The 27,960-nt window shown below is 50.8% G+C and overlaps 2 protein-coding genes and 1 long non-coding RNA gene across 3 annotated transcripts; 2 read left to right on the top strand and 1 right to left on the bottom strand.

Annotated features, from left to right (window-relative positions):
- The first annotated feature begins 5 nt into the window (after positions 1-5).
- On the top strand, positions 6-6,340 carry LOC137856662 (uncharacterized). Its single transcript, XR_011096694.1, has 2 exons — positions 6-113; positions 222-6,340. It is a non-coding gene; the product is annotated as an uncharacterized lncRNA (long non-coding RNA).
- Positions 305-7,336, bottom strand: LRR1 (leucine rich repeat protein 1). Its single transcript, XM_068682221.1, has 4 exons — positions 7,091-7,336; positions 6,897-6,995; positions 2,623-3,350; positions 305-749 (listed from the first exon to the last, which is right to left on the bottom strand). The coding sequence occupies exons 1-4, from the start codon at positions 7,268-7,270 to the stop codon at positions 488-490; spliced, it is 1,269 nt and encodes a 422-aa protein (XP_068538322.1). The 5' UTR covers positions 7,271-7,336; the 3' UTR covers positions 305-487.
- Positions 7,337-9,554: 2,218 nt separating this feature from the next.
- Positions 9,555-10,170, top strand: RPS29 (ribosomal protein S29). The gene is made up of 3 exons (XM_068682214.1): positions 9,555-9,717; positions 9,861-9,960; positions 10,045-10,170. Exons 1-3 carry the CDS (start codon positions 9,656-9,658, stop codon positions 10,051-10,053), a joined length of 171 nt encoding a protein of 56 aa, XP_068538315.1. The 5' UTR covers positions 9,555-9,655; the 3' UTR covers positions 10,054-10,170.
- The last annotated feature ends 17,790 nt before the right edge of the window (positions 10,171-27,960 follow it).

Here is a 27,960-nt window from a genome sequence, read left to right as displayed (position 1 = left end):
CCCCGTCCCAGACACCCTGGACCCGGGACACCTCTGGTCCTGGACACCCCCATCCCGGTCACCCTGGTCCCAGACACCCCGGACCCGGGACACCCTGGTCCTGGACATCTCCGGTCCTGGACAGCCCCGGTCCCAGGACACCCCTATCCCGGTCACTCTGGTCCTGGACTTCCCGGACCTGGATACCCCGGTCCCAGACACCCTCGTCCCGGACATCCCAGACCCGGGACACCCCGGTCCCGGACACCCCCAAGTCCCTCCCGGGAGCCCCAGCCCCAGCACAAGCACACAGCCACCCTGAGGGTTGATGCTCAGCACCTTTTTATTCCCAGCACAGAAATCCTGGGGTGCACCACAGCTGCTCCCTCCCCACCAGGCTGACCCCTGCGGCACCCAAACGGGCAGGAGGCGAGCTCGGAACCGGGTGGGAGGTGAGCAGCGAGCGCCCCAGCACAGGACGGAGCCCCCCGGGTGAGCCCCTGCCCCGTCAGTAGTCGCAGCTGCCCTGCAGGTAGGTGTCGTCCAGGAACTCGGAGTAGCAGTCCAGAGAGCAGAAATAGCAGACGATGGGCGCTTCCGTGCCTCCCATGTTGTCCACCAGGACCACGGTGTGAGCCACGTGGTGCAGGTTCATGGTCACCGTGATCTGGATGAAGCTGCTCAGGCAGGCGCCGCCGCACTGGCACGTCTTGGCCACCTCCAGGTCTTCGCAGAGGTGAGAGGGGAGGAGGTGGCAACCGTAAGGGAGTCTGTTGGGTGAGAGGAACGAGCGTGAATTCAGTGCACAATCCATCAACCACCTCCAACAGAAACACCCTTCCCAGATCTAAAACGTGCAACCACGTCCCTGAGTACCACGGATCTGACCTCCAGAAAATGCTCCAAGAAGAGCAGGGAATTCCCAGAGGTCACAGCAGCCTGCGTGGCACTGCCAGGGAACTGGACAGAGAGAATTAAAGAAAGGATTCAGGAGGAAATGGGTGAGTGTGCTGCTGCTCTTTTCCTCCATCGCATCACTGACATTCGATGACGAGAACAAGAAGTGCTACTGTTTAAATCCGCAGCCGAGCGGCAGTGTTTGGGGTCCAGCGCGAGGAATTTCCCCGCAGTGCTTTGTTACCTGCCAGCTGCGGAGAGCACCGTGCCCAGCTGTCACTGGAGACCCGCAGAACAGGAGTGACTCACAGCCAGGCTACACCTACGCACCCCCAGTGCCTTCTCCCTGCCATCACTCACATAGCTGAGGCTCCTGTGGTTCTGTTTTTGTCACCGTCTCAATTTCAGGACTTCCTTTGCTCTGATCAGGGCGCACACAATCCCAGCTCTGGTGCTTGCTGAGAATGCCACCATGAGGATTGATTTCCAAACGTTTGCTTTTGTGTCTTCTCTCCATTTTCCTCCCTTCACAAGGTTTTTACAGCTTATCATCACTCCCATTTCTTGCTCTGTGTTAATGGCAGACAAGGTTTGGGGCATTTGTGTGCGTGTGGGCAAGGGGAGCCCCTTGTTTTACCAAGACTCCCTGAGCAGAAAGCAGAAATTGCAAAACCCTGGCAGTTTATGTAAGGAAGCGTGGAGTTTGCACCCTGTTAACATCTCCAAGGTCAGGAGTGCCTGTGATTTGCACCTGAGTGCTCGGTTGCTCAGCTCATTTCCAGGGCGTGCCCTGCATGCCTGTGGACACCTTTAGCACTGACCTGTGAGCAATTAACCCGGGACTGCGGGGCACTCCCCATCCCCAAGGCAGGAATTGGCAAGGAACGCAGTTACGAGGCCTTCCCGGCTGTCTCTCACCCCCTTCCCGTACCCATGACTCTTCCATCTTCTTGCTCCTTTTTCCACCCAGAAAAACGAGGTGGGAGCAGCACCAGATGGCACCGGAAAAATCACAGGCAGAGGCACGTGGGCGAGCGGAGAGGAGCAAACCCCGTCACCAGCAGCAGCCTGACGAGGGTGACGTTGACCTGGTGTTAAATGGTTTTAAAGCTACCCCTGAACTGGGCTTCTCTGCCTAATGGGGCCCAGCCGTCCTGCAGCACCTTGCTAACACCTCTTGGCTTTTGCCAGGTGTTTTTTGAAGCAGTCTGATCCACCTCTGTAGCTCCACGGTGTGTGTGGAGGGCAGCTCTTGCCAGAACTGATCTCACAAGGGCTCACGGACCTCCCACAGGGCTCCAGTGCACTTCGGTGTCAGCACAAGGTGAAGGGCAACTGTGTTTGAGAGCAGTTTCCAAGCCAGAGCCCAACACAAAACACGATCCGTGCCACAAAACCCACTGTGCTCTAAGCTCCCAACTCTGAAGAACTAGCAGTAGTTCAGGCTTACAGAGCTGATTCTCTTTCCCCGTGGTTGGGCAAGAATATTCCCTTACCGTGCCCCCACTTTGTGGATAAAAATCATTTCATCTACAGCTTTCCCCAAAGGCTTCCCAGTCACCGCTTTGGTGCGGGGACTTGTGTTACCCTGTATAATAACGGGATTAAACTGCAAGTGGGATTCAAAGCAGCTCTAACTTCGTGAAGAGCAGCTGCCACTAACAGGAAAAAACAAATCAGGGAAATTTAGGCTTGACAGCTTTGAGACAGAGTAGGCGAACTGCGTGCCCACCATGCTGCTCTTACCTGTAATTTACGGTAGCTCTCGCAGCACACTCTAATAAAGTCAATGGTATTTTCAGCTGTATGTTGGGAACAAGAGGGTTAGGCTGCTCAAAAGGGTTCCCAAAGAGATCCAGGCTCTCAAGACAGAGTTTCCTAAAATCACTGGGCAAGAAAGGAAGTTTGTTTCGAGCTGCCGACAGAAAGCGCAGATGATCTAACTGGCCGATCTTGAATGGCAACCTAATCAGCTCGTTGTCATCCAGCTTCAAATTAACAAGTTCTCGCAGCTGGCAGAACTGAATGGGCAGTGCTTTAATTTTGTTTTGGCTGAGGTCCAAGCACTGGAGAGACTTCTGAAGGGTGGAGGTGCACAGGGCACTGCTGAAGGTCTCCAGGTGATTGTCGTGCAGGTTGAGCTCCTGAAGGAACACCAGGTCACCGATGGTGGCCGGCAGCTGCTTAATGTGGTTATGGCTCAGGTCGAGTTTTCGGAGCTTCTTCAAGCAGAGCACGCGCGTGTCTATCCGAGCGAGTTTGCAGTACGAGGCCTGGAGATGCTCGAGGGAATAAGGGAAGTTCTTGGTGAGCGGATAGTCCCTTTTGGAAGTTATGATCATTTTTGTTTTTGGCTTCTCCACTTCTGAAGTCTTCGCTGGTACCAGAGCTGAGAGCGGGAGAGCGCTGATGTTGGTCCCTTGGTGAGCCAGTCTCACGGCTGAAAGGAAATTCTTTAAATTGCTGGCATTTGCCTGCAGAAAAACACAAGCGTGGAATCACAAGTTTATTATTCTTGCACTTATCTGTACCACAACTTTCTGAACTATTTTGTACACGTATCAGGAGACGCTAACTCAGCAGGGAGCAGAACTGGGAAGGGAAAAAATTCATGCTTGTTTGTTTCATGAGCTGTTTGCAGGGTTTAAGAACAAATGGCAGGCAGTCTGAACGAGCAGTTACGACCTCCCTGAACAATCCAGATCGAACAAACCGTGGTGTTACTCAGAAAAGGAACAAAGCACAGACCTCACAGCTGAATGCAACGTACAGAAAAAGAGCCCGACGCGCCGGGATGTTCCTAACCTGCAACGTGACAAAAGGGCAGTCAATGAAAACACAAAGAGGCAAAGCAGAGACCTAAAATCTGAAGCATTTACTTCCAAAAGCTGGTAAGAGTGGAAGCTGAGGTTGAATTTGATGTAAAGCAAGGTGGAAAGCTTCACGGCAGGTTAAGTGAGCGCTTCTGGCCACAGGCAGCACTGCTTGGCTGTGCCAGCATCAAACGAGAGGATAATTATTTGCAGCCCTTTGTGCAAATAAGCTACCCAGGAAATTCTAAAGTTAAGAAATGATGCATGTGTACAGCCCCAATTCATCTCATTCACTGCAGGAAAGAACAAACGTGTGAGTTTGTTCTTGGAAAACGTCTTAGAAACAACCCAGCTGCAACTTGCTCGTGCCTTGAGACCCCACTTGTGCACCTGAAGTCTCCTGCGCAGCACAACAGAGCGATGATCCCCGAGACTTCTGGATGTTCAACAAATAAAGGCAAAAAAGGTCAAACGCATTTGACTGCATTGCTAACCTAATTATTGGTCTTCTTAATTATCCCATGCACATCTGTTCTCTTAACTCCCAGTGTGAAATCCTCCAGAGACGGGGAAATTGCACAGCAAAAGCATTTGTTATCCAGGACTGCCCACACCCGTTATCTCAGCCAATCTAAAACATTTAGCTGTGTGACTCCCCCTAATTACAGGGGCATTTGTCATGTTTCCAAGTAGCTAAATACATTTAAAAGTAAGAAGTCCTCCAGATCTGTAGAGACCCAAGTTAAATTATAATTTTATCTTGGAATGAAGTTGCAGGCAGTAACTCTTTTCTCTTGAAGTGTGAGACACGACAGATACCTGTTTTTTTGTAGCAAAATTCTCTAGGATGTCTGGAATAAGTTTACACCATTAACGTGACTTGAAAATAAGAGTATTTTGTGTTCCAGATCCTTAAAACGCATTTCCACTCTAATACCTACATAAAGGCAATGTATCTGCAAACCCGTAAGGATACGTTGAGAAAAATTCTAAGACAAACACGTGGAAAAAAAGCGAAGAATTAGCTGGAAGCGCTCAGGAAGCAATTTTCTGCCACAAGTCTGAACTCTTGACCACAGAAAAGACGTTGGAAAACTAAATTAATTTGCTCTGCCTTAAAGGTCCAGAGTTAAATGAAAGATGACGAGGCCATCTGAGATTACACAGATTTCAGACCTTGCATGCAGCGTAGCAGGCACAGGCCTGCTGAAGGGAAAAACAAACAAACAAACAAACAAACCAACAAAGCACAATGACTTTAGTGCTTTTGCTCCAGGGTTAAATGCTCCAGACTGACGTTTCTCAACTTAGTTTTTGCTGGGGCTGAACACAGCAAATCACACCACCTGGCAGAGCACAAAGAGTGCAGGTTATGCTGTAGTTTTATGTAGTCAGCACAGCCGTACCTGGAAATTTCTTGTTCTACAAAGCTTTTGTCTGTCGTGAGAGTTCAGAAGCCTTTCTGTAATAAAATTATAAATGACTAACAGAAATAGAAAAGAATAGAAACAGAAAAATAACCAATCATCTTAAACTGGGTTTCCAGATTCAGCGCATTTAAGGAGGGACATACAGAATCACTGGCTTTCGAAGAATTTAGTGTATTTTTTCCTGGAGCTTGACAGTATGAAGGTGAGCCTTGTGTACAACACGAGAAGCAAGGATCTAACTTCCTTGGAGCAACTGTGATCAGCTTTGTACAAGGTCAAAATTCCAACTCCTGCTTCATTAGATTCTGTGGAGACATTCTTTTCAGCCAAACAACATCATCATCATAAAGAAAACCACAGATTTAGTTCTTAGTCAAATTATTCCCTGCACTGGCACGCAGTTTTCTTACAGGCCCTATAAATGCTCTAAATTAGGTCTTGCAGCACTAAGACACTGGACTGCTCCTTGCTGGTTTTATACCATTAGTAGATCTTCTTCCACCAGGCCTGCTGTTGTACCTTTGTTCTGAGAAACTTTCCGACTTTTCACACTGCAGTAGAAATGTTCAGAGGATGTAAAACAAGAACGTTTTAGATCTAATGCAACGTGCATGACTTTTTTTGCTGCACACGTTTGCTTTTGATAAATAAAACATAATATTATTGAATTTAGGTAAGTACTGCTTATATTTGACCCTGCAACGTGAACCATTCTCCTTATCAGACTGAGGCTGCTTTCCGTACCACCACGGCCTTCACTCCCACACAAAGTATTTCCAGATCATTGTACCACCGTGACTCTTGCTGCAAAATTTCAGGCTACCACAACTATACTCAGACTTATATTCACTCGTTGGTCGCAATCCCAGTAAAACAAGTGCTTTTTCTTTCCAGGAAAGCACGGTCCCAAGCGTGGACTCATTTACCTGGTTTCTCAGGCAGACCTTGCAGCCTGCCCCGAGCTCTGCTCAACTCTGGTAAGATTGGGGGCAGCACCTGCTGGAGCTGCAGTTTGGACAGACCCCATGCCTCTCACCTCAGCCTCTCTGAGAAATATTCTACTTGGGAGAAAGAAGCTTAACCAGTGATGATTATTGCTGCTCAGTACAACACCATGAAGTTATTGACTGATCTCCTTCAGGTCAAAGGACCACAGCTGAAACAGAAAGAATGATTTTCCAAGTAATAAATCAATATGTTTTGCTTTTATTTACAGCCTAACTCCAAGGTTTTGAAGATCTGTCCCGCTTTCCTTTTCTATGAGGGTACTAAAGATTAGAGGAACAGCCACATAAAAAAAAATAACAGCACAGATACTAAATGCTAACGTGGTGTTTTTGGAGGGTGGGTTCAGCATCAATAAAAACATGTTTACATTTTCCAGGTGCCCCTTGAACAGGCTGTGGATACGTCGGTGAGTTCTGCTTTCAGCCTGGCACTGAGGCCTGGCGGTGACCTGCCGAATATGTCCCAGCTTGGGGACAGCAGCGGGCACACTGTGTGCCCCCAACATGAGCATGTTTTTTAATCAGTTTTAATCAGTTTTTAATCAGAAAGAGTTTGGCAATGCCCTGCTTCATGAGACCTGCAGACCAAGAAGTGGGATGAGGCAGGTGAAAGGCTTCTCTCAGAGTAAAGGGACGAGACCTGACAGGGAGAGGGGGCATTTCTCCCACAGGGGCAGAAGGAAGGAGGCTCAGGGCACAGCTTCTCGGGGCTGGGGACCCGGTGCTGCCCCTTTTTTCCCCAGCAGGGTCCATGCCCATCTCGCACCCACCTTGCTGAGGCAGATATCCACAGCAGGCTCCCGGAGCCGCAGGGTGGCTTTGCCCTCCTCCACGAAGCGGGTGAAGCACCGCTCGACGTTCTCCTGCACCTGCAGGGGGGGAGAACGAAAAGAAGAAAATCTGAAGGGCGAGGGACCCAAAGGAAGGGATAGGGACCGAGGGGAGCCGTCCCCGAGCCCCGCACCTTATAGCGAGAGCCGGCCCGGTCCCTGGCCGTGCACACCATGAGGTAAACGGAGCCGCCCCCAGCCCCGCCGGGCGGGCGACCCAGCGACAGCAGCGCCCTGGTGGCACGGCCCCGGCCCCGCAGCCCGCAGGAGGGCAGGAGGCGGCTGAGCACCTCCACCTCGCACTGCAGCCGCATCGCTGCCCAGCCCCGGCACGGCGGGCGGAAAGGGCTCGAGAGCGGGAAGGGAAAAGGGAGGAAAGGGAGGGACGAGGAGGGACGGGGGAGGGAGGGAGGGAGGCGATGGAGGCGGCGGGAGCGGGCGCCGCCTGCGGGTGGCGGCCGGAGAGGCAGGGGAGAGGGGGGAGATAGGGGGGTGAGGGGATGTGGGGGGAATTGGGGGTGTGGGGGTGTGAGGGGGGAGCTGGGGGTGTGAGGGGATATGGGGGGGACTGGGGATATGGGGGAGCTGGGGCATATGGGGGGAACTGGGGGATTGAGGGGACTTGGGGGAGCTGGGGGTGTGTGGGGGGTGAGGGGATATGGGGGAACTGGGGGTGTGAGGGGACATGGGAGGAATTGGGGGTGTGAGGGGATATGGGGGGAGCTGGGCTGTGTGAGGGGACATGGGGCAGCTGGGGTTGTGAGGGGATATGGGGGGAATTGGGGGTGTGAGGGGACATGGGGGGACTGGGGGTGTGAGGGGACATGGGGGAGCTGGGGGTATGGTGGACGTGAGGGGACATGGATGGAGCAAGGGACGTGATGGGTGTGAGGGGAGACAGGGGACTGAGGACATGGCAGGTGTGAGGAGGTGTGAAGGGGTTGAGGGGACAGGGGGTGTGAGGGGACATGGCAGAGTTGGATTCGTAGTGAGTGTGATGGGACATGAATGGAACAGGGGACATGGCAGGTGTAAGGGGAGATGGGGAACTGAGGACATGGGAGGTGTGAGGGGGTGCAGAGGGGCTGGCTGACAGCGGGTGTGAGGGGACATGGGGGAAACTGGGGGGTGTGAAGGAGTATGGGGGAGCTGGGGGCATGGTGTGAGGGGACATGGAGGGAACTGGGGACCTGGGACATGTGAGGGGAGATGGGGAACAGAGGACATGTTGGGTGTGAGGGGATGTGGGGGGAGCTGGGGACATGGTAGGTGTGAGGGGACATTGAGGGGACATGGAGGGAACTGAGGGGCATGAGGGGACAGGGGCGAGCTGGGGGCATGGTGAATGTGATGGGACGTGGATAGAGCAGGGGACATGGCAGGTGTGAAGGGATACAGGGGACTAAGAACATGGCAGGTGTGAGGGCACATGGGGGAGCTGGGCGGTGTGAGGGGACACGGGTGAGATGGGGGCATGGAGGGCGTGAGGGGACTTGGGTGGTGCAGGGGACTTGGTGGGAACTGGGGATGTCAGGGGATGTGGGGGAGCTGGGTTCATCGTGTGTGTGAAGGGACACGGACGGAACAGGGGACATGGCAGGTGTGAGGGGACAAGGACGAGCTGGGTTCATAGCGGGTGTGAGGGGGCTTGGACAGAGCAGGGGACATGGCAAGCATGAGGGGACACAGAGGGAGCTGGGGGCATGGTGTGAGGGGACATGGAGGGAACTGAGGACATGCTGGGTGTAAGGGCAGATGGGGACATTAGGTGCGAGGGGACATTAAGGAGCTGAGGACATGGCTGTGGGTGCCATGCCCCATAGATTTCTGCCCTGCAGGGACAGCAGAGACAAAGTGACAAAGTGAAGGGACAGATAACTTCACCCGGGCTTCCTCCCCCAAAATAGGGTCTGGGGGTGTGCGGAGGGACTCGAGTGCCCACAAAAATCACTCAACCGCCTGCCACCTTCCCTCTGGTGGCGGCTCGGGCTCCCTAAACACCAGGAGATTTGCGATGAAGAATTTTTTTCCCTCAGATTTTCACAACCCGGCACCCGCAGGAGGCGCTGCGGAGCGGGCGGCGGCGGCGCTGCCATATCCGCGCCCCGCCAGCAGGAGGCGGTGTGGGCGCCGCGGCTCGGGGGGCTCCCGGCAGCTTTTTGGGGCAAAAATAGTGAAAATAGTGCTGGGGGGGGCAGCAAAAGGAGCCCGCGTCTCTCTGTGTTGCCCAGGCTACGCTGCAGTGGCTATTCACAGGCGCGATCCCGCTACTGACCGGCACGGGAGTTTTGACCTGCTCCGTTTCCGACCTGGGCCGGTTCACCCCTCCTTAGGCAACCTGGTGTGCCCCGGCTCCCCGGGGCTCACCATATTGATGCCGGCCTTAGCGCGGACGCCCGCTCGGCATAGCGCACTGCAGCCCAGAACTCCTGGGCTCAAGCGATCCGGCGGGCTCAGCCTCCCGAGCAGCTGGGACTACAGGCGTGCGCCACCGCGCCCGGCCACCGCTGCCCGGCGCCAGCGCTACTCCACTCCTCCCGCCGCTGACGTCACGGCCGCCGCCATTTCGTGAGGGCGGGATGGAGCTGAGGGGAGGGAAGGAGGGGGGAGAGGTGCACGCCGGGAGGCGGCGCGGCGTTGATTAAGGCAGGCGCCCGCCGCCATCTTCCTCTCTGTCAGGAGGCGGCGCGGCGGGCAGCATGGGGCACCAGCAGCTCTACTGGAGCCACCCCAGGAAGTTCGGGCAGGGCTCGCGGTCCTGGTTAGAGCGCTTCTATCGGCGTCTGGGGGCTTCAAGCCCTTCTATCCGCCCCCCTTCATCCCTTTCTAAGCCTCCCCCTCCGCCGCCATTACGCGCCCTGACCGCTCCCCCTCTCTCTCTCCTTCTCTGTTTTCTCCTCACAGCCGCGTGTGCTCCAACCGCCACGGCCTGATCCGTAAGTACGGGCTGAACATGTGCCGGCAGTGCTTCCGACAGTACGCCAAGGACATCGGCTTCATCAAGGTGAGCGCTGGGGCTGGGCGGTGAGCGAAACGTGTTTTTTTTTTTTCTTCTCTAATACCTGACACCTTTCTTGTCCTCTCATAGCTGGATTGAGCGCTGGGAGGATGAGGCTGTCGATGGATGCTCCTGCGGCTTTACCCAGGCCTCCCTGATCCACCTGCAGCATCTCAGCGCGGCTTTGCTCAATAAATGGTTTCCCTGCCAATCTGATGTGTGTGTAGCTGCTTTCTGGGGCAGTTCTCGTGCCTCGTGTTCTGTTACCGGGTTTCTTCTGGAGGAGTGGGTACTGTACTGGAGACAGGCCTGTATGATCCTGTGCTGGTGTCCTGACTTTATCCACACAAAGCCATGCGGTCTCAAGAGTGCTACAGCTTCTGCCTCTGAGCCTTGAGGCAGCAGCCTGCCTGCTCTTACCTGCTTAGTGACTCCCTCTGCCATTTTACTCCTAAATCCTTGTGCTCTTCAGGTATTGCACCATTAGTGTGGGTTGGTATGTTTGTCTTACATGTAATATATGAATCCTAATATTTTCCCTGTCTAGCTAATTTGGAGGTGGAGTGCTGTACTTTAGTCATGGAAATGCCACTGATTGTGCTAAAAACTTACTATCCCTTATGGCATCATACATAATGTTTGGTGAGGGTAGGGTGCCCCTTTCTACATATAATTTGCCTCTCTTCAGACAGATTTGAAGGGGGGCTGTGGTATGGGCCACTTAAAATGACTGGTGAGTGAGTGAATGGTCTGACAGGCTGCTGGCAGCACCGCCAGAGTTCCTGGGGTGGGAGGTTGGCATGCTGTCTGCATCAAAGGCTTGTGATTCAGCACTGGGGTGCAGAGCTGTAGCTTCCTGCCTGAGTGCCACGATGATAAAAGGTCTAAGGCTGCACGGTTTGGGAAGCAGTGGAGAATTAGCAGTTACCATCAGAACAGCAGCAGAGGGGTAACGATGTGTGGGTCTTGAGCCAGAAATAGCCTTTGAGGTAGGGCAGTTATTTGCTGGGTTGGGGCCTGTGTGAGATGTGCTGGATAATCTGAATGTCCTCACACTGATTTAAGGAGCTGAATTAATAGGGGCTTATACAGGGTTGGAACCACACATCTTTTGCCTCATCTGGTGTATTCTGAAGTATCTAGCCACCTGAAGATTCTGGTGTCATGGGCCTGAAGAGTTGGGCAAAGGAGCACTCAGGCATATTAGAGGCCTTCTAATTATCTTCGAGGGGATTAAAAGTGTTGGGGCTGTCCTACCCAGGCTGTTTTTTTTTTTTTTCTTTCCAACTGTTGCTTCTGAGGTTACTTTGCAAGAGATTACTGACCAGTGAAGTGCAATTATACCTGAAACAGCGAATGGATGCCTTCCTTCTGGGTGCTCTGAATTTAGTTTGGGAATCCTTGCTTTTTTTTTCTCAGTCTAGTGGCTATTAAATGACACCGAACAAAGTGGGGCAGGGTTTGGGGGGCAGTGGGAACAAATTCTGTTGCTGGTGGCTGGAGTATTTATTCCATGTGCTAAAGCCTCGCTCCTGAGGTGAACAAGGCAGTGTACCTGGATCCTTGTCTTCTGTGAGTACCTCTCGGAGCTGAAGCATGGCTGTGTCCTGTCACAGCTCCTCTCCAAGTGTCTGCAGTGATGGAAGCATGGAGGAATCTGATAGATGCCATGGGCATGAGCTCAGCTAGTGGCCTCTGGTGAGCTGTAATGTCAAACATCCCGCGAGGAAGCTGCGTGGGGATCTGAGGTGTGTTTACAGCAAAAGCCAAAGGGCTGTGGGGCTAATGCTGCAGGCTGGTGGCAGCAGCATGAAGCTCATCTGCTTTTTTTCACAACTGGCCTCTTAAACTGGCACAGCAGCATGTGCTGCGGTGGTTAGTTGGTGCCAGTGGTTTAGGAATTACCTGAAACTAGTTTGAAATTTGCTTCAGTACTTGGTAAGTAACGCTAAAAGTGAGCTAAAGCAACTGTTAGCACATTCCTTCCCCAAAAAGAAGGTATTGGTATTTGAAGAGCTGCTATGTTAGCTTCATCGCAAGGGGACTAAACCTGCAGTGAACTACAGGGGAGGAATGGATACACCTGGGATGCTAACCAAGATCAATTAATAGTTAAAGCCTGCTACAAAAATTGAAAGGTAGCTGTAACAAGAAGCTGGGAAGGGTTGGGGGGGCAGGAGGAGTCCTGAGAGTGGTCAAAGTGGAGGCCCGGAGAGGGGGGAGCCTTGAGGCAGTGTGGGGCAAGAAGGGCACCGAAACAGGAGCGAGCTGTAGCTGAAAACTCTGTAAAACTGAGTAAACTGTAGTGTAAAAATCAGTTTGTATGCTAAAAAAGTTCCTCTGGTGATTGATTTTCCAGTTTCAGCTAAGACACAGGTGAATCCTACGGGGTGTGTTTGTTTGGCTTCAACATCACTGATAATCAGGAACCACTAATTGCCTTTCTAGCCAATTACCGAATTTCTTATGTCAAGGGGACTCATTGGAAGGCCAAGTTTTCTGTTAAATGTTATTTTAACTAATGCTACAATCTTAGATTTGTTCTGTTTCAAGAAAACAAGAAAAAAGCTAGCTTTTCTGTGACCGGCCTCTGCTCTTGGGCCCCCAGCAGAGAGCTGGGAGCTGTGGTGTAAAAGCTGCTTTCTCAGCAGGTTTCTTTGGGCTGACACGGTCTGTCCAAAACTGTTACCAACCTGTCCATGTCCTGGAGCACGAAACCCTCTGCGTGATGATGGAGCAGCACCCTGACATCAAACCTCTGCCAGGGAATAATGTTAAGGAAAATTTACTGACACTGCTGGTGGCTGGGACTGCATATCCAGACACATCTCTTCTTACCATGAAAGATGCTTTTTGATTTTATTCCGTTATCTTGTCATCACACCTGACCATAGTGTAAAATTTCATGTGCCCTTGGACACCTCCTTTCTCTGCCCTGTGTGGGTGTTGGGGCACGGCACTGAATTACGCTGGGGCTCCGGGTCTGGCAGCCCAGTGCCCGAGCCGCTGGGTTAGCTGCGTGATGGAAACTCGTAATAAAAAAAGCTCTGTACCAAACAGCTAAGGAATCCAATCGAAAAGCAGATTCCTACGTGAAAACAGAAGTGAAAGATGTTTTTGAATTACTTTGCACACATTAAAACACCTAAATTGTCACTTGGTAATTCTGTAAGCACCTTAAATGGCCCTGCCTTTTTCCTGTTCTGCTGCTCCCATCTTTTAAGTCTAGTGGGAAAGTGGTGTAGTAGGAACTGCAACACCTCTTTACCTTACTCCTGCCTTAGCCAGGTATTTATTGCCCAATATACAGAAACACTAGGTGCCAAAACCTTGAATTTCCTGAGCTCATTGTGAAAATTGCATTTTTTTTTTCCTTCCTAAAGCTGACAGTTACAGGCTCTGAAGGTGCACAGATGTGAAGCTCAAATTTATTTGGAAGCAAAATGATTTATAAAGAGCTGCTGATTCCCCTAAAGAACAGGCAAAATCAAAGTACTCTTCAAGGACTGCTTTAATAGCAAACAACTAATACATGTTTTTCTGTGGGGAAATAATGTTGCCTATTTGAAGCTGCGCAGGAGATACTGATACCTTTGCTTTGAAAGAGATGAACCTCTAATTGCTGAAATAGAGTTTATGTGGGGTTTGGAGTGTAGGAAGAAACACTGAATTGCGCTGGATTATGCACCAGATAAAATCTGTGATTATCAGAGGCTCCGAGAGGAATTTGCAGAGGTTTAGGTAGAACACCATCTTTTGAACTTGCCCTGAGGCTAGAGAAAAATGAATCTGCTTGGTATGCTTGGGTGGGAGGCAGTGCAATTCCTTCAGGCTGCCCGCAGCACAGCAGGTGCTGTGGATGCCTGTGTGCCTCAGTGCCCTCCTGCACAGCTTCCCAGCCTGTCTGCAGAGCTGGTCTTCAACCGACTGATCAGTTTTATGGTGGTGGGAGGATGTGGGACCAGGCTGAGGTGTTTTTTGGGCTGCTGTCCTGTTTGAAGCATCTTGGGATGAGTGCCAGGCCTGGCAAGGGGCTCCCTGTCACCTCGACTGGATCCAATTCCTTGCCCTGTGTGCATGGAGGTCTGGGGGATGCTCAGCAGAGGCCACCAGAGAGCTGCAGAGATCCCTGACCTGAGAGTTCTGTGGCATTTTCACTGTTAATAGACCGATGGCTTTCCTATTAGACACGGATGATCCTTCCTCTTCTGCTGGTGCTTAAAGATGCACTTGTGTGGTGGGCAGAACACCAGGTGCACCCTGCGGGGATGGGACAGCAGCTTGCCCAGGGCTGGAGGTGTCCCAAAAAGTGACATTCCTGAATTTCTGGGGGAGCAGGCTCCACCTGGAGCAGTTTGTTCCAGCACACGTGGGCTGCAGGTGGTGCTCGGAGCGGAGCGTGCTGAGCCACTGCCCCCACAGGCAGGGGGAAAAGGACCGGGGAATTTTGGGGAGTTTTACAAAGAAAACGGGGTGTTTGGCTGAGGTCAAGCAGGCTCAGGGTGGGAGCTGCTGCTCCAAATGTGTGTTTAATGCAGTATTCAGCACTGTGGGGTCCTGGTCCAGCAGGAGCTGACCACCGCGAGCAGGACACCCAACAGCAGGGTCCTGCCCCGTGCCCTGTCCATCCACCAGACCGGGAGGGACCTGGGGGTCTGCAGCCCCACAAACCAGGGTTGGAGTGGGCACAGCAGCGAGCACTGAGCACAGCACAGCTGTTTGTGCCTGGGTGCAAAGCTAGATGGCACAGTCAGCCCGTGGTATCGCTGCTGCGGCAGCTTTGCACAGCCTGGCTGCCAAGGGGGGGGGCAGAAACTCTCTTCTTTTCTCACTGTGACATCAAAAATGAGTTTTCAAATCTTGTCTTTTTCTCTTTTTTTTTTTTTCTTTCCTTTTTTTTTTTTTTTTTTTCTTTTTGTTCCTTGCGTTTTTGTCTGCAGCCAGCTGACTCAGTTCCCAGGATGGCCCTGATCTCACTGATACCTGGCAGGATCAATTCACAAAACCAAAACAAATGCAGGTGCTTCACCGCCAGCCTCGTGCTCTGGTCCTGCACTTGCTGTCGTTTTGGAGAGGAAGGTTAAAAACCTACCCAAAGCAAGAAACCCCCTTTATCCCCAGTCAGGTCATCACTGTCTTTCTCCTGAGCTCGTGTGTCACTACATGAAGTTGTGCAGAGGGGTGCCTGCTGGGTCGGCACTACCCCGGAATTTGGGACCATTTAATCATAAATAAGTTTTGGTAAAGTCTCAGCTCCCACCTGTGTGTCACTTCAAGTGCTTAAGTGCTCGGATGCTCTTCTGAGTGCTCTTCTGCATGCTCTCTGCTTGGGGGCGAGCATCGCTTCTACACCAGCGCTCAGCCCTAGCCCCAGCAGATTTGGGTAAAACGCACAGATTTCCCACCCTGACTTCTGCAGATGGCCAACACCAAGCAGGCTGACCCCGCAGGCGCACTCCACAGTGACACTCGGCTATCGTGGGCCCTTATTTTGTGGATTTTGGCTCCTCTGCTGCCCCATCCCAGCGCCTGGATGAGCCCCTGGCCGTGGGGTGCAGCACCCCACCACGTCCCTGCTCCGAGCACTTCATGGTGAGACAAACGCCTGGAAAAGGCCGGCCAGATGGGATCTGGCTCACAGCACGGCGAGCAGAAGTGCTTCTAAATAAAACGTTCTCAAAGACCGGCATTAGGCATCACTGGCTCTCTAATTCGTGCCGCTTGTGGGGAGTGTGTGTTCGTCGCAGACAATGTTTATTTATGGCATGTAAAATCTATTTCAATCAAATAATTTCCATAACTGAATATTTATGCCAACATCCACTGAATGCTCCTTGACTAAACTGAAAACTATTTATTCAGTTATAAATGTTTACTTGTTTAGTGTTAAAACTGCTTTAAACAAACTTAAAAATCAAATTGACATCTTCCCCGCCAGCAGGATTTTCCCTGTGTTCCAGACATTGGCTGGCTGAGCACCGTGTTTTATTATTGTAATTTCAGTTCAAATAGCCTCTGTATATTGATGTCCTCTAATGGCACTGACTATCGGAGTGCCAAGTCCAAATGCAATGGAGCTGCTGCCGCTGTTCCCAAATATTTTGGTCGTTTTGAGGCCGGGTCAGGTAGAGCAGCACTTCACTGCCCCAAATGCTCAGCATTGTCTTAAATAACATCGTGCTGAGTTAACTCTGTGTCTCACTGCCTTGCTGTTTTAAAGCCCAGGAGACTTTTAAATGGGGTGAGTCCCCAAGCATGAGAGGTTGGAAGAGGTATTTGGGTCTCGAGGGATCGTGGGTGCTCTGCATGGGGCTGTGTTGGTGGCTTGGGGAGCAGAGGGTTTTGGAGACCCTAAAGGGAAACCTGCCTAATCTCACATCCCACAGGAGGCTGAAGCTGCCCGTGCTCTCCCTCTGTAGCTCTGGCTGCCTGGCAGGAGGCGGTGGCGATCCTGTGTGGGTACAAAAATGTAGCCAAATTCCTGCCTCCTGGCCAGGTTTGTGCTTTGCAGTAAGGGTTTTGCTTATTCAGAGCCTCTGTGCTGCACTCCGTCCTGAGCTTCTCCTTCATCCTCCTGTGCCGGCAATACCCGTCTGCAGAGCTGGGACTTCGTGTAGGAAATGTGTGAATTTTAACTAGGATTTCACACGCACTGCAGAAATCCCCTCCTAACCAAACACCTGGGATCCTACCGTGTCTGCGGCGCCTTCTGATGGCTTAATTACTTCTTGCTTTTCTGCTAACTCCAGTGCAACAACGAAATTTGTGATCCTGCTCGGAGCAGCGGGTGAAACCCAGCCCCTGCCTGGGGCACAGCTTCGCTCAGGGCAGCTCCTTGCTCAGCTGATTTCCTTGAGGATCTGGGAACACAGACAAAAATCCTTTTGTGCACATGCAGGCACTGTTTATCACTGCTTTGGTTGTGTATACCCTGGGCAAGCACTACACAAACCCTGGCAAATAGATGGTCTGTGGCTTGGAGGAGCAGAAAATCCCCTGGAGTTATACCCTGAGTTTACAGCTCCTTGTCTGCAGCACTGCTGTGCTCGCATCAGCTGTAAAACTTGGTTACGTTTCCCCTTCTCTCTCACGGTGCTTAATGTAAGGGTGGTGGCACAAAATCAATGCCCAGCTCCGTGCTCTGAAGCATCCATCCCTGCTGCAGGGCTCGGGGCTGTGCTGTGCTTGTAGGATTTGGGCCACCTCCTGTGTCTCGTCCTTCCCAAAGCTCCGTGGGACGAAGAGGTTCCCACAGATCTGGGTGTTTTTGGACACAGATGTGTGGGTCTGACTGTGCATCACTTATAGAGCTCAGGATGGGTTTTGTGGGGATATGGAATTTGCACATTTCTGTGTTTTTGGGGAACATTTGGTTTGGACTTGAATGACCACAAGCACATGATGTTTTTTCCCCTATGTGAGGTGAGACATGAAGTTATAGCTAATTAATACAACTTATAATAATAAAAGTTTAATAATATTATTAAAAAGTCTGTTGCAAGTAGCAGGAAGGGAGGTCATATTTTAGGATCACACATCCAGAACCGCATCCCCCTTGAAGGCAACTGCAGCAGAATCCCATTGGCATGGGGTTTGTGGCTTACCAGGTCCTCTTGCTGTGGGGCTGTGGGAGGAAATCAGGGTTTGTCCTAATGTCCTAGTGCTTGCCCTCTGTATCAGTCCTCCTGTGACACAAACCCGACCTTCTCTGGCTTGAGGACAGATCGAGGACGTGGCTGAAACCTCAATTTCTGGGATAATGAGGGGAGAACTGACGAATCACCCTTGAATCTTTTATTACGGAGCAGTGTCATTTTATCTTACCCCTGCTAGTGCTGTGGGTCAGAATACACAGCAAAAAGATGAGTTCTCTTCCACTGGCAGGTTTCCACCCTAAAGGCTGTCCCCTCTGCTGCTGGCTGAGAGTCTCATGGGTGACCCCAACACCTGTGCACCAGGCTGGGGTGAAGGAAAAGAGAATATAAGAAAAAATACAGAAATAAAGGTTATTTCCCCAGTGCCTTCCTCCCAGAGGGGTGAGAGTTACTCCAGGGTTGTGTGCGTGGAACCGGGCAGGGCTTTGAGCATCCAGATGCCCTAAACCAGAGGGATGTCGTGCTCTGAAATGAGGCCGTGAGCTGTGACACCTACCTTTGGGTGACCTGAGCTGCCTGCTGCCTAAAGATGCGACCCCTTGGACACAGATAAGTGTGTGTGTGCCCTCACAAGTGTGTGTGTGCCCCTCCAGGGGCTGATGGCTGGGGCTGGGGGTGCCAGGACCAGCAACAGAGTAGAGAAACGCATGGGCTCTGCCGTGCTCACTCCCAGCCCCGGCAGCAGCAATAGAGCTGTTCACAGGCCTGCTGTCCGCAGGAGGCAACTTTTAATTACTCTAAAATAAGCACACATTTCTGGCTTTTTGGCTTCGGTGGGTGGATTTATTTATTTTCCGCAGGGGGATGGAGCGGACCCCGTAAATAACTCCCCGCAGCTGCAGCAGGAAAGGTCTCGGCGCATCTCGAGGGCTGGGTATAGATTGATTTATGGGTTTAACAAGCATGGCTGGGTAGAGAATCATGCCGATATGGTTTCAAAGTCGTGAAGAGATATTAATCAAAATTAAGGCTGCTCTAAGAAGGTATCCGAGCCAGCAGCCTGGCTCTGGCTAATTGATGGCCCAGCTCGGGCTGTCCCTGCAGAGACAGCCGAAGGACAGCTCCGGCGGGGGGCTTGGCATCTCCTGGCACACAGGAGCCGAGGAGGGAACAAAAGCTGTAATGAGGAGTAATAGGAGTCAGTTAGGGGGACGGTGGACTTGTCCCCATTGATTATGCCACATGTGAAGGGAGGAAATGATGAATGGAAACGTGAAGGAGAAGCAGTGGTGGCATTTCTAGAGCTGCAGCCTGAAACCTCACATTGCCAAAGGTCAGGGCTGCTCGGACAGGTAGTGAGCACCAGTCCCCAAAAGAGTTTTTTTTTTTTTTTGGCAAAAATCTACCATTTTCAAACCCCGCTTTTCACTGGTCTGCACAAGGGGATTGTGTTGTAATGTGAAGATTGGGCTTAAAGCCTTTCTTTTAGGGAAAATTGTGGCTGGGCTTCTCTGCCTTGCCTCCAGCCAGGGTGCACACCACGCTTTGCCCACTGAGCTCTGACTTTACCTTGCCCTTGGTCTTTGTGACACAAGGTGGCCCTGGACACGTCCACGTTGTCCAGGCTGTACTCACACAAAACAGCGGAGCCAAGATAACCTCTTTCTACGTCCTGAGCTCTTGCAGTGGTCCAAGTGTGCCAGGAGGTCTTGCTGCAAATCTCCACATCCTTTGGACCCACTGACAGCAGATGGGTATGGATTAACTGGGCTCCTTGTGAGGCTTCTCAGCGAAGCCTCCAAATTTCTCCAGGCATGCTCAGGCATTAGCAGTTTGCATTGTCTCAGGCTTTGAAGAGTTGTGCAGGAGATCCCATGGGATTAGCTGCAGACATCTGGGGATTTAAGAAGTTTCCAAAGGGTATAGAGGCTTGATTGCTCATCCAAGCCAAGTGAAGCCCCTGATAATAAAAGTTATTTGCACTTTGTAGTTCAAATGATGGCTGCCTGGGGCTCTAGCCTCCTTCACATAATGAGTTTTGCCATTAAATTAAATCTGAGCTGCACTGAAGCCACTCGTTTCCTGCTGGGAATTTGGCCAGCCACCCATTTCCTTCTTCAAGGAGGACACAGCCTCCATACCCAGCTGGGCCTGAAGATTTTGGTGTCCTTTCTTTGGGGCAAAGTGCCAGTGATTCTGGCAGGTCTCCTACCCAAACCTGACCCCATGTCCTGCATAAGGCAGGCTCAGACGTGGGCTCTGTTGGCAGAGCAAGATGTCCCTTCTTGCAGGAATGCTTGTCCTGGGCTCTGCTCCCACCAGGTTTTTGCCAGGGCCACTTCTTTGGATCTGTGGATGAATGGGGAGTGTTTAGGCCTGGGGGTCAGTGCCTGATAACCTGATGCTGTTGCACATTCCAGAAGGACGCAGCTCTGCTTGGTGGGTCTGGTGATTTTGCTTCTCAGAAGCAGTGCTCTCACTGACTTTGGAATGATTTCCCCCTCTTCCCTTCCTCTTCAATCACAGCTCAGGCGTAACTCAACAAGATGAATAGTTACGGTGGTGAACATGAGAGAAGAGCGGCTCCTCCGTGTGCCTCTGCCCTGTCCCCTGCAGCTCAGCTTCCCTCTGGGCGTCCATCCTCCAGGCAGACAATGCCACATCAGTGTTTCACTGCAAGAAAGCTTCTCCAACTCCGTCCCCATCAAAGCCCACAGCAGCCTGATGCAATGAATTTATCAGCAGTCCCCAGGAGAGCTGCAGTGCCTGTCCTCATCCTCCTTTAGCCTTGTGCCACTGCTCCATGCCAAGGACAAGCTCACCGCTGAAGGGCCAGCACAGCAGGTGGCTGCCTGCCACCATCAAAGTGGCCGTTTTGGGACAAAACTCAATTTAAAGCATCCTCAACTTCCCCGAGCAAAGGCACAATGGTGGCCACCTCGGGATCCATCCAAGAGCAAGGATGCGTTGGGGTGAGCCACCATTTGCTTGGGTCCCATCGATCTCTGGGTGCAAAGAACCATGTGTCGAGGTACAACCATGTGCTGGAGTGTGGAAGCTGGTTGATGCCCCTCGTTCTCATGCCCCCCTCACTCCCAAAGGAGTTACCCACCTCCCAGTGACACCCGACGCTCTCCTTGTTAGAATAAATTACAAGGATCAGAGCCAGCTGCTCGGTTAATGCTAAAATCAGAGGGAAAGGAGACCGGACACTTTGTTCCTCGCTGACCTTGAAAACCAAGCTGGTGAATGCAACCTTTCATTTCTTACTGCTCCGGGATTAGTGGGATGAGGTCAGCCTGTAGCACTAATTCACTTTGCTCTTAACTCATTTCATTACATTACAGGAGAGCATCGCACTCAGCAAGTGTAATCTTCTATGCTATTCTCCTCTTGTCTTTGCTTTTGTCATAAATTAAATAAGCTACTGACATTTTCCAACTATAAAGATTGATTTTTTTTTTTTAGAACTGTACTGGGGCAAGTGATGATAATTTATACATCTTAAAGTTGTCCACTTAGTTGTCTCTCCAGCTAGTTATTCTGTCAGCCGCTGAGCTGGCTGCCTTTTCCTTTACCCATGCTCTCAGGGGCAGGCTCTCTCCCACTGGAGAAGAAGCACTGAGTCTTCAGATTTCCTTCAGTGACGAGCACAGACAGACCTGAGGTGGGCACTTGGCTTCTGTGAACTCCAAAATGAGAGCTCAGGCTGATAGGATTTGCTGTCCCCTTTTGCGAGCAAAGAGAACACAACGTAGATCCTTGGCCAAAACGCAGGGTCCAAAATAACCCATGCTGAGCAGAAGCCATCTCCCAGTCTAGATGTTGAAGTCTAGAAGTTGGCTGCCCTGGCAGTATTTGAAGCCCAATGATAATCCAGGAGGACATGGCTGAGACTTGAAGCTTGGCTGTTGATTTTGAACATGAGGCGTTGAAAGTTGTTTGTTGTGAAGCACAGGCTCCAGGATCCACACGGCATCTGACGTGCCTGTGAGCTGCTCCCAGGACAAAATGTTAGCTGCTCAGACTCCTTGAGCTGATGGTGGTGCCTCCTAAAGCAGAGTGAAAGGGCCCCAGTGCTGTGATCTTCTGGCATGGTAACGAGGCACCATGGTTAGGGGACATCTCTTGGTCAAGAAGGCTGTTGGACCACTGGCACTTTCTTCCTTCCTTCCTTCCTTCCTTCCTTCCTTCCTTCCTTCCTTCCTTCCTTCCTTCCTTCCTTCCTTCCTTCCTTCCTTCCTTCCTTCCTTCCTTCCTTCCTTCCTTCCTTCCTTCCTTCCTTCTTCCTTCCTTCCTTCCTTCCTTCCTTCCTTCCTTCCTTCCTTCCTTCCTTCCTTCCTTCCTTCCTTCCTTCCTTCCTTCCTTCCTTCTTCTTTCTTTCTTTCTTTCTTTCTTTCTTTCTTTCTTTCTTTCTTTCTTTCTTTCTTTCTTTCTTTCTTTCTTTCTTTCTTTCTTTCTTTCTTTCTTTCTTTCTTTCTTTCTTTCTTTCTTTTTCTTTCCTTCCTTCCTTCCTTCCTTCCTTCCTTCCTTCCTTCCTTCCTTCCTTCCTTCCTTCCTTCCTTCCTGTTTGTTTTTTTTTGGGAAAAAACAAACAACAAACCATCACAGATCCAGTTGGTGCAAACCCCTATGTGGTAGGGTGCCAGCTGAGAAACACCATAACTGTGAGTGGTTAGAAATTGGATTATTTATTATTATTATTATTATTATTATTATTATTATTATTATTAACATTAGCATTAACATTAACATTAACATTAACATTAATATTTTCTTTCTTTCTTTACTTATTTATTTATTGTCATGTGTATAATAGAAGGTGGACTAAGTGACTGGAAAAAAGGGAGCTTCTGGACTTTGCCTAGCTGGAAGGGGTGAGCTGGCTTAATGAAGATGAAAAGCCAGTTGACTGAAAGTCCCTGTGGAATGAAAGAAAGAAGAGCCTGCACTAAAAATAATGTATTTCCAGGAGACAAAGTGTAGCAATCTGTGGGGAATGGCAGGTGGGACATTCCGGGGAAGGTGCTGAGGAATGCGGGGCAACTGCTCAAAGAAATCTTCATTGGTCTTAGTCAAAAAAGATGCATATATGAAGCAGACAATAAGCTTGATTACTAAAAATCAGGATAAAAGAATGATGCAAACAAAACTTGAAAGGCTGAAATGGAGAGCAAAGGGCACCAGGGGAAGCTGTCTCCAGGCGTGCTGGAAGCAGAGCAGATGAGCACGGCTGTGCTGAGCCAGCATCGACTGGGAGATGACAAAACCAAAAGGGAAAACTGGTGTGAGAATAAACTACCTAGAAAAATGTTCTGAGAAAACCAGAAGGTTGTCAGTAACAGATTATTATTTTTTTGGTCCAGCAGCAACAATCAGCTACATAGAGTGGGGTAGGAAAGGACCAGCAAGCAGAACTGGAGAGCACCTTGGGCTCGGTGCCCTGGAAGGTGAGGGCTACTTTGGAAGAGCCATGTGCTGTATCTGGTGTAGATACAGGAATCAGGGTTTGAAATTTGTTCTGCAGTGCTGATTTTATTTATGCACTTGTGCTAACAAAGGAAAGAAATGCCTGGAAGGTTATTAAGACAGGTCAGGCATCACAGGGATGATAGGATGAAATAGATTGTGGCCAGGGAAGTGGATGAGCTCTTCTCATCTGCAGCCCTATGGATCTGTCCATTTTTTTCCAACATTTGTGGCATTATACTGTTCAGTGTGGAAATCTGCTACCCCTGTGCACTTGATTCATCTCCCAACAATCATTTAAAACATCATGATAAAGCATCATAAGGACACAGTGCTTTTAAAAAACAATTATTTGATCACTCTGAGGATGCCTCAATGCAGCAATTTTAATGATCAATGAAATTTTATCATGTTTAGAGGGGTTACATGTGGTATCCACAGCTGCCATCGCTGGGGTGAGCGATGGGGAACCACATCCATGTCCCAGTGCAAGGCTCTTCCTTGTCGTGAAGCCCGTTCTCTGATCTGGGGAGTGCAAATTGCATTTTAACAGATATAACCTATGGAAAAATATTATCAACAAAGGAAAAGAAGATTAACTTCTTGCCTGGAGGCAATGTTTGAAGATTTTACAGATAGGGTTGTACCTGCTAAAGCCGGCACTTGGGGAACAGCGGGGAGATACGGCTCGTGATATACCAAATAAACCAGCACCGTTTTTCATTAGACCTTGCTGGAAATGCTCTCCTTTCAAGGTGCTGCATCTGTGAGCTGGATGCTTCTGGAGCTGAAGCTGTTTTCAGTGCTCACCAAGGAGCTGTTTACCTCTATTTTTGTTCAGAGTTCTTTGGCAGAAGGAAAATCCCCCCTTTCTTGCACAGCTGATGTACTGGGGCTGCTTCCAGGCGTGGCTGTAAGCTCACCATGGTTTGGGGTTGGTGTTGGATCTGAGCCCTTAGAAGTAGGACTGGGCTGATGTATTTCATGAGGATGCACTTTTGGCTGGTTTAGAGCTTGTGCTAAGCATCAGAGGCCAGTGATCGTGCCTGGCTTTTCAGCTGGAATATCTGATTTAGAATGGGAATAATTTTATTTTCTGGCTTGAACGGTGTAAAAATGTGAATGTCAGAACAGAACTTTAGCCTGTGTGTTAAAGCTGCCCGGGGTCTATCCTGATTCTCCAAGACGAGTGATTTCAATGCAAAACCAGAGAGGACTTTTTGCATGAAATCTCATGGAGCGGGCTGCCCGGGGAGGTGGTGGGGTCCCCTCCCCAGAGGTATTGACCAAGGACAGAGGTTTGCTCTCCCCAAAGACTTTGCTGGGTTGGGCTGTACTTCCTAGCTTGAATTCCTGAGAAAATGAAATAAGCAATTGCTGACTTTTCCCTTCATTCTTCAGCTTGCTGCCCAGTTCCTACCTCATTTGGCAGAGAAGCGGAGCTCACCGGAGGTATTACACTTCCACGTGCTATGAGGACAGCTGGCCGAGCAGAGGAGAGAGACCTCTGAACAGCACTCCTCTGCAGGAAAGGCTGAAGTGTTTGCAAAGCCCTTATTAGACAGGGAAAATACACAGAAGAGCAAGTGCCAACATGAACAGAGAAAACATGAGTTATTTAATAAGTTTTGCAACCCAAAGCTGTGCATGGGATGAGCTCCGCCAACACTGAAGATAAATGGGGGAAACTGCTGTTATCAAAGGTTTTTAGGGGTGGGCATCTCTGGCAGAGCCTGGTGCGCTCTCATGTTCTTGCCTGGGATCAGCCCTGGGGGGAACCTGCTTGTTTGCCCTTGTGAATTTTTGGAGATAAGCAGCCTGCTAGGGTCTCATCCACATTTTGTGCATCACTCTCGATTAACAGAGCCCTGTGCTCGCTGCAGAGCCTGGGACACTCGGTTTCATTCATCTGATACCTTGGAAGCCCTGTGTGGTTATTATTAACCACACGGGACCAGGCAGCTCCCGAGGATGGGTTTTGGCAGAAGGGGCTCTGGCAAGTCGGGTACCACTACTGGGGGGATGCTGTGGGTGACACGATGCACGTGAAGGGAACCACGAGCTCCAGGTGAGATAAGGAGAGTGGTGGTGTTTGAGGACCAGAAACGGCTGCTCCTGCAGCCCCATGCTGAGGTAGGAAAGTTTCTGGCCTTGGAAAAGCAGCTGGTTCAGAGCAAGCCTCAGCCATGAAGCAGAATTAGCGGCTTAGCCCCGGGCGATGGCTGGGTTGACAAACCGGCCTCTCATGTCCACAGCCTGTTTTGAAAGGAATATTAAAGCTGTGACATCCATAAAACACCGGGGCTGCAGCGTTTTGTTTCTTCTCAAGAGCTGCTCACAGAGGGAGGCTAAAAAAAGGGATACTCCATCAAACCCACCTCCCCACGGACAGGCAGCAAACCACCAAACCTGCACCAGCGAAGGGCATTTCTGAGAACAGGAGGGTTGGTGGGGGCGAGGGAAAGAGCATCCCGTGCCCCAGGGGGATTAGGGATGAGGCTGGAGCAAAGCAAATAGATTTGAGGCCTCTGGTGTGTTCCTCCACTGCTGTCGCAGAAATGCCATTGCCCCGCTCTCCCCATCACTTCCCAAACTCTCCCTTCTGAAAGCCCCAGCCCCATGCAGTGAATCCCTGTGAGCCTTTTGGGGCTGCTAATATCCTGAACCAGCACGCCAAGCACCCCCTTGGTGAGGAGGAGGATCGGTGCCCAGGGAGGTCCCTTTGGATCCAAAGAACAATAACTCCTGGTACAGGCTGTCATTAAACTTTTTTGGGGAAACTTGTGCATCAGTGGGAGACGGGGATGGGGGATGGAGGATGAGGAGGCAGCACCAGTGGGTGAGAAGGAAATCAGGGCAGGTCGCTCACCTGGGAGTAGAATTTGGCACCCAAGTGGCCCTGGGAGCCCCAACAGCGGTGGTGATTATTTATATATTCAAACAAACAGCTACTCTATGTAGCAGTAAAAATAAATAAATAAAAAAAATCATCCCTTAATAGCAGAGCATCTGCCTGAAGTTGTTATTTATAGAGAGAAATGGCAAATGGAATTTCAGGTGGTCCACGACAGCCCTTGCTGAAAGGATGTGTTACTGTTTGGCTGCATATCTTTTTCCCTTTTTTTCCTCTTTTTTTTATACAAAAAAACAAACAAACAAAAAAAAAAAACTTTGCATTTTATCCCAGGAGCTGTGCTGTTACAGCCCAGCTCTTCCACAACAACCCCAGGACCTGCACCCTATATACCACCAGGTAAATCTCACCTGGGGTCTGTCCCAGCTCCTGCTGTAAGGGAACTGAACTCACCTCTGGGTGTTACACGGGTGAAAAGCCTTGGGGTTTAATGTTAACTTAACCCGTGGGTGGGTTTGATATTTCCTCCATCCCTTTGGCTGGGTGAAAGCAGAGCAAAAAAAAACCAACTCAGCCAAACTGAGGTTTCCTGCAGATGCATCAGCAAGCTTTTAGCGCCTGTTTTCATTTGATTTGGTTCTTTTCCAAGGGAAGAGAAGTAATTTCTCATGATGTGTCCCACGTCTTGTCCCTATCTGCCCAGGACCTCTGCCCCTGTTCCTGGTCCTCAGGGCCCACTGGGGTGGGCTAAAGAGGGGCTGTGCTCATGGGCTGAACCCAACCTGTCCCAGACCTGTACAGGGGTGCAGGAAAATCTCCTATTTACAGCCTGCAGCGGGGGATTATCACCACGGGTGAGTTATTCAGCCTGCTCTGCAAACCCAAAGCCACTGCATGGATGTGTGCAGGGGAGAGGAGACGGAGCCCTCCTGGCTGCTCTCCACCCTGCCATACGGTGCCCACACGCTTTGAGCACTGGGACCTCAATCCCTTGTGGCCAGAGACCCCCCACCAGCCTTTTCTCAACCTCCTGCCTCTGCTTTTGTGAGGCTGCTGGGCCATAAAGGCTGATTTATCTGCCGAGAGTGGAAACACAAATAAAAAATGCCAGCAGCGCTGACAGATCTCCCCCTCCCACCTCCCAGGAAGGCATAAAACTTTAACAAGGAAATGAAACTAAGTTTGTGCAGCGAGGTTAAAGTTGCATGAGGACCGTTTTTGTGCTCGGTGCTGGCTGTGATCTCTGCTCAGCTCCAAACCCAGCCCTGTGCCGCCACACGGCCCCCAGATCCTGCAGGAGCACGGGCATCATTTCCAGCTTCAACCCGGCCCCCAAACCCATTTTTTGTGGTCAGAACAGTGATTTTTGGCTTGTGAAAGAGCATCTGCTGATGGGGTCCCAGCCCTGCAGGGGGTGATGCTGGCTGGGGGGCACCAGGAAGCTTCCCCTGCTTGGGACCTCCCAGCCCTGTGGATGCAGCCCTGTCCCTGTGGGTCTTTTGGCAGGGTTTATAAGGTGATAATTAGCTCCAAATGCTTCTGTCAGGGTTTTAGTATGATTCTCACGCATCTCTGTTCATCCTACCTTAAACAGCTGAAGTGGGAAATCTGTTTGGGCTGGTGGCACAGGTGACGTTGGTGGCCTATAGCCAGGGAGCACTGGGCATCTCTTGGATGGCAGCTCACTGTTGGGCTCTTTTTCTAAGGGCTTTGGTCTTTTTTTGAAGGGTTTTGAGTGGCCTTCATCCCACAGGCACGTGGAAAGGGGGGATTCCTGGAGGGCATCATAAGACCTGCTGAAGAGCTCATGTCCCACCTTTAAACCCCCTTTTTTTTGGCTCTGGCAAGATGTGGCTGATGGCACAGGATGCTCCCACGGGGTCTGGGTTTTGGAGGTGAGGATGTCAGTAGATGGAGCTGTTTATTAATGTTTCCTGGTAATTTACAGTGCGTAAGGATGCTCCAGTGCCATGCGGGCCTGTGCCTTGCTCAGCACCAGGAAAAAACCTGCTGGGGTCCCTCTGTCCCCAGGCTGTCCCACGGTCCCCGCTGCCTCTGTTTCCCCTGGGCTGGGTGGCTGAGAGCAGG

Source organism: Anas acuta, chromosome 5, assembly GCF_963932015.1.
Source record: "Anas acuta chromosome 5, bAnaAcu1.1, whole genome shotgun sequence".
Lineage (NCBI taxonomy): Eukaryota > Metazoa > Chordata > Aves > Anseriformes > Anatidae > Anas > Anas acuta.
Note: the sequence above shows the minus strand (reverse complement) of the source record. Positions and strands in the feature narration are given on the sequence as shown.

Bases quoted from the DNA above. Each gene is read 5' to 3' on its own strand.
- LRR1 (XM_068682221.1), bottom strand. From the start codon at position 7,270: ATGCGGCTGCAGTGCGAGGTGGAGGTGCTCAGCCGCCTCCTGCCCTCC. The intron at 3,351-6,896 runs GTGGGTGCGAGA...GTTTTTCTGCAG, and splicing joins TGGATATCTGCCTCAGCAAG to GCAAATGCCAGCAATTTAAA. The intron at 750-2,622 runs GTAAGAGCAGCA...CTCACCCAACAG, and splicing joins AGAGCTACCGTAAATTACAG to ACTCCCTTACGGTTGCCACC.
- RPS29 (XM_068682214.1), top strand. From the start codon at position 9,656: ATGGGGCACCAGCAGCTCTACTGGAGCCACCCCAGGAAGTTCGGGCAG. The intron at 9,718-9,860 runs GTTAGAGCGCTT...TTCTCCTCACAG, and splicing joins GGGCAGGGCTCGCGGTCCTG to CCGCGTGTGCTCCAACCGCC.